This window comes from Orcinus orca, chromosome 3, assembly GCF_937001465.1.
Source record: "Orcinus orca chromosome 3, mOrcOrc1.1, whole genome shotgun sequence".
NCBI lineage: Eukaryota > Metazoa > Chordata > Mammalia > Artiodactyla > Delphinidae > Orcinus > Orcinus orca.
The window spans coordinates 55,498,749-55,510,779 of NC_064561.1; the positions used below are offsets into that span (position 1 = coordinate 55,498,749).

The window sequence follows — 12,031 nt, forward strand, 5'->3', positions numbered from 1 at the left end:
GTACGGGGCTTTCTGGGAGGAGGCAGGCCGGGTGCGGGGTCTCGGGGTCGCCGCGGAAGGGGAGGAAGCGGCCTGGGGCTGGGGGGCGGGCGCCTCGCGGTGGACGCTGAGGCTGCGGAAGTGCTCTGGTTATTGAAGCGCTCCGCTTGCGTGAGGAATTCTCGTCGTTGTCAGCGTCGGAGAACTTAGGAGCACAGGTTTACACCAGAACTCCGGTTTGGCACCTGTTCTTATAATTAGGAAGAAGGGAGAACGGATTTTGTACATCTCGAGACAAATCGTTATATTAGTGAAAATAGTAATGCTCCCTCCAGACAACCACCAGATACTAACAGCAGCTTTTACCCGTGAGGGGTTACGTGCCAGGCTCCGTTCCGAACCCCTCACATCCACCGGGTCGTTTCGTCTTTCCAGGAATCCTGGCAAGTAGGTAGTACTCTCCTCGTTTTACAGATGAAGAAACGGAGACGCAGAGAGGTGAACTGACTTCTCACAGTCACTCAAGTACAGAGTTGGAAGAGTGTCAGCCTAACTACGTATTATATATAGTATATAATATGTATGTTACATGCATATTACCGTGTGTTGTAACTTGGAGACAGCATAAGGAGAGCAAAAAAATATTCCATCAATGTTTCAGCTACACGAAACATCGATGGAACTTTGTGCAAGCACTGTGTAGCCTTTCCTATTTGGCCTCTGGAGTAAGTAGGGCAGAAATAGTGTCTTAAATTAGTTCTCAGTCTCCAGAGCTTGGCATGCAACAGGTAGTCAAAAAAAATGTTTGCAAGTAAATGAATGAGTGTTTCACAGTTGGTTTTTATGTTTATGGATAGTTGTATCTAGATTGTTTTTTTCTATGTGTTTCGGAAATGTATGTATATCATATACCATATGGTCTAGGATCCAGGATGTTATATAAATCTACCTTTCTAGCCTTACGCCTCCCCATCATTCTCTTTGCCGTATTAACTACTCCTGGTATCTGTCTGTATTCCACGCTGTCATACCTCAGACCTTTGAGATTTCCCCTGTGTTGTTTACACACCCCTGAATTCTCTCATTGGCATCTTCATCTGTCAGAATCCTAAGTGCCCTTTAAGGTAGGTATTACAAGTTCAGATGCCTACAGGGGCTAATCAGGTAACATAAACGAGTCAAGTGAATTTGGGTGGAGATTATGGGGAACTAGAGAGCACTACTCTACCCTGTCTAAAAGATCCCCAGCAAATATTTGGCATGAGCTAGTTATTAACAAGTCGAATGTGGGCCCAGTGTCGCCAGATCTTTCAGTTTTACAATGGAAGTTAGAAATTTCTATTTGTAAACAAACTCTGATTTTTAAATGTTACCAATTAGTATAGAAAAAAGTTTAAGCACTGTGCAGGCCAAACAAAAAAATCTGTAGGCTGGATTTGGGACTCAAAATCCCAGTTTGTGATCACTATTTTATGCTTTTTTCAAGTATTTAAAGTTCGTGAGTGTTATTTCCTGATCCTAGCATACTTTTCCTTGCTCTCTGTTCTTTTAACATTTTGTGTGTACCTCAGTTATAGTGCTACTTCCAGCCTGCCTTAGTTGTTAGTATGTCTCTTTTTTAGTATGTTAGAAATGTTTTGATGGCATTGATGGATTGAGTCTAATTTTGTGGTTAGTGTATATTGGTAAAAACATGTGCTTATACATACCGAGGTCTGGGTGTATGTGTGTGTCTATGTATGTGTGGGATATGTTTATTTCTCCCCTGGTAATACTTGGTTATCCTGGAAACCAGCATCTCCTCCTTATAAAAACACCAATAATATCTTGACTTTAATTGTCAAAGAGCTGTACTTCTGGAAGGAATTGAATTTGTTAACATTGCTGTTCAAAAGCTAGTCTGATGTAAATCTTATTCTGGTAGCTTACATTTCATAATCTTCTCTCTGAAAAATTGAGGTAGGAATGATTAATGAGTAATAAGATTTTTTTTAAATGTCAGAAAAGGAAAAGTTGATAAATTGAAATTAAAAACTTTTGCTCTGTGAAAAGCTCTATGAAGAGGATGAAAAGATAAGCTACAAACTGGGATAAAATGTTTACAAACCACATATCTGACAAAGGACTTGAATCTAGAATATAAAAAGAGCTCTCAAAACTTAACAGTAGGGCTTCCCTGGTGGCGCAGTGGTTGAGAGTCCGCCTGCCGATGCAGGGGACACGGGTTCGTGCCCCGGTCCGGGAGGATCCCACATGCCGCGGAGTGGCTGGGCCCGTGAGCCATGGCCGCTCAGCCTGCGCGTCCAGAGCCTGTGCTCCGCAACGGGAGAGGCCACAACAGTGAGAGGCCCGCGTACCGCAAACAAAACAAAACAAAACAAAACTTAACAGTAAAAAAAAAAAATCCAATTAGAAAATGAGCAAAAGATAAAAATAGCTGTTTCACTGAAGAGGATATACAGATGGCAAATAAACACATGAAAAGGTGTTCAATATCATTAGCCATTAGAGAAATGCAGCTTAAAGCTTAAAGCCATATTAAGCTGTCATAGTGCACCTATATCAGAATGGTTCACATGAAAAATAACACTGCCAGATGCTGGTGAGAATGAAGAGAAACTTGATTACTCATACATTGCTGGTGGGAATGTAAAATGGTACGGCTACTTTGGAAGAGAGTATGGCAGCTTCTCATAAAATTAAGCAAGTACTATCGATTGCACTCTGGTCATTTATTCCAGGGAAATGAAAGCTTATATTCCCATAAAAACCTGTATATAAATGTTCATAGCCATTTTATTCGTAATAGCCCTAAACTGGAAACAGCCCAGACATCCTTCAACAGGTAAATGGTGAAACAACTGAGATACATCCATACCAAAGAACACTACTCAGCAATAAAAAGGGAGAAACTAGTGGTACAACAACTTGGATGAATCTTGAGGGACTTATGCTGAGTGAAAAAAGTAAATCTCAATAGGTTACATACTGTGTGATTGCATTTATATAACATGTTGAAATGACAAAATTATAGAGATGGAGAATATCAGTGGTTGCTGTGGGTTAGGAGGAGGGTGGGACATGGCTAAAAATAGATAACACAAGGGATCCTTGTAACTGAATTATTCTGTATCATGACTGTGGTAATCCTATTCTGTATCACATGAATCTGTGCATGTGATAAAATTTCATAGAACTAATTACACACACACAAATGAGTGCATGTAAAACTGGTGAAATCTGAGTAATGTTGGGGGATTGTATCTTATCAGCATCCTGGTTGTGATATGCTATAGTTACACAAATTGTTCCCTTGGGGGAAACTAGGTGAAGGGTATATTAGATCTCTCTGTACTATTTCTTACACTTGCATGGGACTCGATAATCTCAAAAAGTTTATTCAAGTAACTTTTACCAAAAACAAGCTTATATAATTAATTTTTGGGGGTTGGGGGGCTTTTATTTTACCAGGCAATGATCTAATCATGTCGGATAAAGATGATATTGAGACTGAAGTGATAACTGAAGCAACTTCCATCCTTGAAAATGAGAACTGTGAGCCAACCAAGAATTTTGAGTCAGTTGACCAAAGTGCCAAGTCAGAGAGTAAATCAGAACCTGTAGCTTCTACTCGGAAAAGACCAGAGTCCAAACCTTCCAGTGACCTTGAGACTTCAGACGTTCTCCCTGTTCAGACATCACAGGCTGCAGGCAAAGTAAAGTATCTATTAAAAATTGAGATTAAAAAGTATTAGGGTTAAAAGGAATACGGAATCAATACCAAATTGGGATTGCACCTATTTCTTTCTTTTTATAACCATAAAACAATTTTCTCAGTTCTATAAATGCTTTTATGAGTGGTTGCCTTTGCTATGTGGTGCTTACATTGAAGGTAACATACATCTGTCAGCCAAGCAATACACTTTTTGAGCTAACTAATATGTATCTGTTCACCCATACTTTTGGCCAATAATTAGCTACCTTGTATATGAACTCTTATTTTCCTCTAATTTTTCCATTTTTCTTTGCCTTTGTTTTTCTGGCTACTGGGAAAAATAGGAGACTGTTTCCAAAGATGTACCCCAGACCGGATGGGGCTATTGGGGAAGTTGGGGCAAGTCCTTGCTCTCCTCAGCCTCAGCTACAGTAGCCACAGTAGGTAAGGTCATCAGTCATTTTATTCATTTTTGTGTGCATTTTGCTACAGATCTGTGTTCAAAACGACTTTGTTAATCATTCTTCTTCCATGATTACTCAAAAGGCTTTATAGTTTGAAGATACATTAGTAATGATGGGCTGATTTATACTGCCACTAGAGTTGGTAACGTATTTCATTAGAAGGTTGACATTTAGGAATTAATATAAAACTATTCGTTGGTGATAATGAATCAATTTTTTTTTTCCTTTAGTAAGGATACACTCCCAAAGATGAGTTATATAGGGTCAAAATAACATGTCTTCTGGTTGTAATGAATTTTAAAATCTGTGGTTTTAATTTTCAGCTTGTTTCTTCAGTTTTGGTGACTAGTAGCAAATAAATTCAAATATAAAAACGTTATTTTTTCTCATTAGGACAAGGTATTTCAAATGTCATTGAGAAGGCAGAGACTTCCCTTGGAATCCCTAGTCCCAGTGAAATTTCATCTGAAGTCCAGTATGCAACAGGTCAGTATATGGAGACATTAAGGCCTAGAATTATAAACTGAAATGGAATAGTTAAGCTCATTTTTTTCAGTAGATGTTTTTGACTGTCTGATATTCAGGGCATCATGGGGCTGATGAGAAATGGGATTTGGAATCTTTGGCTTTAACCACTCAGGTGTCTCTTTACTTTCCTCATCTATGAAATTGGGTGATACTTTATATTGCAGAGGACTGTTACAAACATTAAATAAGTAAAGCCATGAATGTAGATTGTAAAAATTGCCTCGCTTTGTGCTTGGCACAATTGAGTAAGAGCCCAGTAAGAGTTAGCTGAATTTGAATCTACTGTGGCATGAAAAAATGTTTTAATGTGTTAGTTTTGGTGCTGTTCCATGGTTCATTTTTTTAAGCCTTTTTCCTCTGTGCTTCGGTTTGGATAGTTTTTGTTGTGGCTTCAGGTTTACTGATCTTTTCTTCCGCTGTGTCTAATGCTGTTAAGTCCATTCAGTGACTTTTAAATTTTAGATATATTTTTCAACTCTAAAAATTCCATTTGTTTCTTTTTTTGTCTTCCATTTCTCACCTCCTCATGTATATATTTTAGTGTCCCTGACTGTCATCTCTGTCATTTGAATCTGTTTCTACTGACCATTTTTTTTTTCTTGCTTAGAGATAACATTTTCATTTCATTGATTGGATGCTGCACATTAGAAATGTTACCTTGCTGAGTGGATTTTATAGTCCTTTAAAGGGTGTGAGTTTTGTTTGGAAGGCAGTTAAGATATTTGTAGCTTAGATTGATCTTTTGGTCTCGATTTTAAACTTCTTGAGGGTGATTTCTAGAGTAGCCGTTATTGTTAAGTGCTAGTTTAGATCAACTACCAAGTCTCTGACCCTTCTGAGGTCTCTACCTAATTTCCAGGTGTTTAACTAGGTCTCTCTACTTGATTGGTTGGAAGTCAAATGTCTCTCAGCCTAGCATGAGCTTTGGGCATTGTTTAGTTTACAGCTCCATGGCAGTTCTTTGCCCAGTATCGTGGAGTTTTCCAGTGCAGGAACAGCTTAGTATTCAGCCAAAGACTCAAGGGCACTCCTGTGTAGATAGTTGGAACTCTTTACCTCCGTATCTCCCTCCTCTGCAGTACAGGCATACCTTGGAGATATTGTGGGTTCAGTTTCAGACCACTGCAGTAAAGTGAATATCGCAAAAAACGAGTCTCACAAATTCTTTTTTGGGTTTTCCAGTGCATATAAAAATTTATACTATATTGTAGGCTATTAAATGTACAGTAGCATTATGTCAAAAAGAATAATGTACATACCTTAATTAAAAAATACCTCACTGCTGAAAAATACTAACCATTATCTGACAGCAGAGGATTGCACAAACCTTCAGTTTGTAAAAAAAAAAAAAAAAAAAAAAAAAGCAATATCTGCAGAGCACAATAAAGTGCTTGTGCTTCATGCACAAGGTATGAGGTATGCTTGTACTCTGACCTGCAAACTCCAGGTGCTTCAGCTTTCCTAGATTCCAGTCTCTGTCTCTTCTACTTAATAAGACTGCCATGCTCTGCTTGGGTTTCCCCGCCCTGTGCTGTGGTCTGGAAAGCAAGCCAATCATAGAGTTCTCATCATTTGTTTCTCTTCTCTCCTGAACCATAGTACAGTACGGTCTGTAGTCCAATGTCTGGAGATAATTGTTTCTTATATTTGTCCAGTTTTCTAGATGCTATGGTAGAAGGGCAAGTCTGACACCAGATAATCCATCATAGTTGGAAGCAGAAGTCCTCCCTACAATAGATTATTTGTTGATCTCCTGTAAGAGATTTTAGTGTTAATAAAATAGAACAGATTTTAAACAAATCTTTGTAATGCATGTCTGAATCCTGTGAAGAAGCATAATTTTCCAGGATAAAGTTTAAAGTAGACTGGATTTTTAAAAAGTCACATTTATTGAGTTATAATTTACATAAAGTTCACTCTTTTTAGATACAATGATCCCTTGATATCCATGGGGGGATTGGTTCCCGGAGCCCCCCCATGGATACCAAAATCCTCAGATGCTCAAGTTCTTTATGTAAAATGAGTATTCACGGGTTCAGCATCCATAGAACAGAGGGCCAACTGTATATAGTTTTACATATTTTAACAAACATACTGTCCTGTTTATGCTATGTAATCACAGTCCATTGTGATTATACAGATATAGAATATTTCTTATATTTGTATAGACAAGACTTGAGAATATTTTCATTCCTCCCCCCCCCCAAAAAAAATCCCCTCATGCCCCTTTGTAGTCACTCCCCTCCACCTATTCTTAGCTCTTGGCAACCACTGATCTGTTTTCTGACCCTGTGGTTTTACCCGTGCAGAAGATCATATGAATGGAATCACACAGTATATAGTCTGTTATATATGTCATAGGTTGTTCAAAAGACTGGACTTTGTTTTTGAAATGAAAATGAAAAACTTCCTTAACTTTTATTTTAAAATAGGCAAATGGTTTAAAATAATAAAACAAAAAGTACTAAGGCCTTGTGTGTTGGAAATAAAGTCTAATTTTTAAAAATTCATATAGATGCTAATAAAGCAAAACTATTTACGGACTGTCTCTTCATATTTACACATCCCTTCCCCACTATAGGAGAGACAAATGCCAAAGAGAATGAAAACTCCTCTCCAATGAGTGGGCCATTTGGGGTATTCTCTACCATCTCTACTGCTGTTCAGAGCACAGTGAGTAAAAATTGCAAGGTGGCCTGCTTCCTTCCATGATTATAACGGGTTTTTGTCTCTTTCTCTTTCTTTTCCTTGAAAAGTCATGGGGACTGATTCCTCTTACGGGAGTTCAAATTGCTGAAGATCATTCACTTTGATCTTAGGGTAGAGTGAGAGCTAACTTGAAAACTTAAAAGAAGTAAAAGAGGGAGCAGGAAATGCAGAGTAATAGAGAGGCAATGTACCTAATATTTTATGGACTAAGAATTCTTAGTTTGGTGGCCCTAGAAAAACATCTCTGCTTTACAAAAATATTTTTGTCATAATTATATCTTTTAGGCAAAGGGAAAATGAGATGTTTATGATAAATACTTATAAAACTATAGATGATTAGAAACATTTTTGAAAAGATTAAATAGGAAGCTTAATATCTTTCCTACATGAGGATAGATAGCTAGTACTTTTTTATTTTAACTTTTTTGTGTATTTTTCGGGCCTCTCACTGCCGTGGCCTCTCCCGTTGCGGAGCACAGCTCCGGACGCGCAGGCCCAGTGGCCATGGCTCACGGGCCCAGCCGCTCTGCGGCATGTGGGATCCTCCCGGACCGGGGCACGAACCTGCGTCCCCTGCATCGGCAGACGGACTCCCAACCACTGCACCACCAGGGAAGCCCTTAATTTTAACTTTTTATTGAAGTATAATCTGTATACAGACGAGTGAAATCATAAGTGTTCAGTTTTAATTTTCACGACATGAGCACATTCAGACTAAGAAACAGCAGGGTGGTATATCAGATGTCTCCCCTGTGCTGTCTCCCAGTCTTCTGTGCCTCCCCCTCTTGCCGTCTAAGATAACCACAATCCAGTCTTCTGCCATCATAGATTAATTTTCCCTGCTATATGAACAGAATCATACAGAATGTACTCTAGTGTATCTAGTTTCTTTCACTCATTATGTTTATATAATTTATCCACGGTATAGTTTGTGTGGTGTATTCCATTTTCTTTGTTGTATTCCATGAGTGACTATGTAACATTTACTCATTCCAGGGTTGGTAAGTATTGGGGTAGTTTCCAGCTTTTAGGTTTTATAATAGTACTGCTATGGGTGTTCTTGTATGACTTTTGATGAACCTCTACACACTTTTTTGAATATTTAACCATGCGTGGAGTTGCTGGGTCATAGGATATTCACATGTTCAGCTATAGTAGATACTGACAAATAATATTCCAAAGTGGGTATACTGCTTTACATTTCCACAAGCACTGTATGATTGTTTTAGTTGCTCCTTGTTCTTGCCAGTGTTTGCTATTGTTAGCCACTATTTTATGAAATGAAAACATGCAGGTGTCTTTTTTCAGTATTATTGTAATGAGGTTGCATGTGTTTCCTAGGGAAAGAGTGTTATCAGTGGGGGTTTGGATGCCTTAGAATTCATTGGGAAAAAGACAATGGATGTAATAGCAGAAGGGGATCCTGGATTTAAAAGAACCAAGGGTCTGATGAACCGGACTTCCACACTGTCTCAGGTACTGTTTGCATTCCTGTCTGTATTTTGATCTGTATTTTTGCCTTTGGTAATTTGGGACCTTCTTATTATTTCCTTTTGAGGACTTTTCAGTGTTTTTTGTTTTGTTTTGTTTTGTTTTGTTTTTGGTAAGGGGATGCACAGCTCTAATGCTTAGAAAAATGCCCAGTTCTTTTTTTTTTCCTCCTCTTTCCTTTCTACAGGAGCCTCTTGTCAGTGCAATATAAGATGCCAAGCCCTTTCAGGGTTGTTACTAGATTAATGGTTAAACCACTGTCAGAGAAACACCTGGTTCCTGGGGTGTTATTTACCCTGTCTAGGAGCAAATTATGTGATTATATTTTCCCTGCAGCTCCTGAGCCTATCCGATTTGAATCACAATTCCAAGAATGAAAGGGCAGTGTTACCCGTCTCAGTTTGCTTCCCTTGACTTTCAGAACTCACCCTTAAGCTCTTGTTACTTGTTGCAGTGTAATGCCTTGATCTCTTTCAGGTTTTAAGAGAGGCGAAGGAGAAAGAAGAGCTATGGACCACCAATGAGGTTACCATGGAAACGGACAAGAAAACTCATTATGGGCTACTCTTTGATGAATTTCAAGGCCTTTCACATCTAGAAGCTCTGGAGATGCTCTCCCAAGAAAGTGAAATAAAGGTAATTCCAAAACAAAAATTTCAACTGGAGTAGTCTTTAAGCAGAAGCACACTGCATAGTTTCTTTTCCTTTTGTGCAGTTGGAGGATGAAATGTATGTCAGGTAGAGGCTTGAGACTCTCTGAAAATACTGTACCAAAATAAACAAAAAAACTAATTTTTGAACTAATTGCTAGAAATAGAATGAGTCAAGTGTTGTTTCTCTAAATTTAAACAAAAATGGACAGATTGGGCTTCCCTGGTGGCGCAGTGGATGGGAGTCCGCCTGACGATGCAGGGGACACATGTTCGTGCCCCGGTCCGGGAAGATCCCACATGCCGCAGAGCGGCTGGGCCCGTGAGCCATGGCCGCTGAGCTTGCACGTCCGGAGCCTGTGCTCCGCAACGGGAGAGGCCACAGCAGTGAGAGGCCCGCGTACCGCAAAAAAAAAAAAAAAAAAAAAAAAAAGGACAGGTTAACAAAGAGGTCTTAATAGCATATCTATTATTTTTCCTTCATCTTGTTCTTTTTTTTTTCTTTTTATAAGTTTCTTTGGCTTAAGCTGCCAGTTTGGATACAGTTACCTGTTAGCATTTAATTGATTCAAGACTATTCCATTTCCTCCTAATTTCTAAGCTGTTGTTAAGCACTAATAATTTCCAGACATTTCTGGCTTATATTATTTTTGGAAGCACAATTCTCCGTACCTTTCTTTGATGACCTGCCTCTTGTATTAAGGTTCTTGAGGAAGAGCTTGTGAACTCATACTTTTAATTTTAATATGATCCATAGCCTCTTCATTTGAGAATGTTTTTCTTTTTCTCTCATACTCCCACTTACTATTTTATATCAATTCAGGTGAAATCTATTCTTAATTCTCTAAGTGGAGAAGAATTGGAGACTCTAAAATGTGAATTGGAGCAACTCAAAGAAGCATTTTCCCTAGCAGAGTTCTGTGAGGAAGAGGAGGAAGAGAAGAAAGGTAACATGGAAATCCAGCATCTGAGTGGGAGGGATGTAGTGTGTTTATATGCAGTGATTGTCCTTGAAATAAATCTCTCCAATTACATTAACTCTTTTTTTAAAATTGAAGTGTAGTTGATTCACAGTATTGTGTTAGTTTCAGGTGTATAGCAAAGTAATTCAATTATATACATATATTTTTCAGATTGTTTTCCATTATACGTTATTACAAGATATTGAATATAATTCCCTGTGCTATACAGTAAATCCTTGTTGCTTATCTGTTTTATGTATACTAGTTTGTATCTGTTAATCCCATATTCCTAATTTATCCCCCCTTCCCCTTTCCCCTTTGGTAACCATAAGTTTGTTTTCTGTGTCTGTGAGTCTGTTTCTGTTTTGTATATAGATTCATTTGTACTATTTTTTTTAAGATTCCACATAAAAGTGCTATCATACAGTATTTGTGTTTGCCTCTCTGACTTCACTTAGTATGATAATCTCTAGGTCCATCCATGTTGGTGCAAATGGCAATATTTCATTCTTTTTATGGCTGAGTAGTACCTTCTGTGTATATATACCACATCTTCTGAAACCAATTGTCTGGTTATGTAATATCTTGCTAAATGGTATCTTACTCTATGTAAAAGAGTCCTGATATGAAATGGTCTTTGAATATGAGTTTTTAAAGCTGTCTTGAGGTATTGAGAAGGCAATAAGCATGGTGGATAAAAGGATGGGTTTTGGAGTTAGACCTGAGTTCTAAATCAAGATCTGCCATTTATTAAGCCATGCAACTTTGTGAAATTACTTAACCCTGAGTGTCTGGTTCCTCAACTGTGAGTAGAGGTAGCTAATTCCTCTCAGTTTGTTATAAGGACTAAATGAAATATTATGTTTAATGTGTGGCTCATAGTAAACACTCAACAAATGGTGGCTATTATTTTCATTATTAGGATGGCATAAGTAAATAAATAAAGATCTGCATTTTCAAAGTCTCACTTAGCAGGAAACCTATAAATTAATTTTGATTTGCTTAAGTTGCTCCATTGTTCTTAACTAAGCCCTGGTGTGACAATCCCTGGTTATTTATGAACTTAATTAAGGTTATTTGTACATAGTGCCTAATAGGATTTGTTTAATTTAGTTGACATCTGGCTTCACATAGTGATCAGAAATCCTGATCTTTAAATACCATTCAGAGGACTCTAAGGGAATTTCTAAACAGATGGATTTGTGTCTATAATATTTTTATTCCCTGTTTGCCTGAGATCAGGATTCTGCAAAGATAGCACTGGAGTGCTGCATGCCACCCTTCCCAATGGCCCTCCGCAGTGATTTTGGTTGAGAATGCAACACTGACCTTGGTATTTAATTATATCTCAATGAAGTTTTTTTTAAAAAAGTGGTAGCAGAGGGGAGAGAAAACCACAGAACCTAGTTCTGGTGATGTTGATCATCTTCAGTTTCTATCAGCATCCTTAGCCCTTGTCCCTCTATCTTATATACTCAATGCCTTCACTTTTTTAGGAGACTTCCTGCTTGAGGTGCCAGCCTCTCTGCTGAG

The 12,031-nt window shown here is 38.3% G+C and overlaps 1 protein-coding gene across 2 annotated transcripts in view; it reads left to right on the forward strand.

Moving 5' to 3' along the window:
* The window catches only part of FAM114A2 (family with sequence similarity 114 member A2), a 38,236-nt gene that overhangs the window by 68 nt on the left and 26,137 nt on the right, over window positions 1–12,031 (forward strand). The window contains exons 1-8 of one of the 2 annotated variants that reach the window (XM_033407955.2): window positions 144–426; window positions 3,451–3,695; window positions 4,039–4,138; window positions 4,552–4,644; window positions 7,268–7,359; window positions 8,737–8,871; window positions 9,364–9,522; window positions 10,360–10,483. In XM_033407955.2, the coding sequence (XP_033263846.1) occupies window positions 3,465–3,695; window positions 4,039–4,138; window positions 4,552–4,644; window positions 7,268–7,359; window positions 8,737–8,871; window positions 9,364–9,522; window positions 10,360–10,483 (934 nt within the window). In that variant the 5' untranslated portion in view covers window positions 144–426; window positions 3,451–3,464. Of the gene's footprint in view, window positions 1–143; window positions 427–3,450; window positions 3,696–4,038; window positions 4,139–4,551; window positions 4,645–7,267; window positions 7,360–8,736; window positions 8,872–9,363; window positions 9,523–10,359; window positions 10,484–12,031 lie in introns of those variants that run through there. The other variant, XM_004281005.4, reaches the window with a different exon arrangement.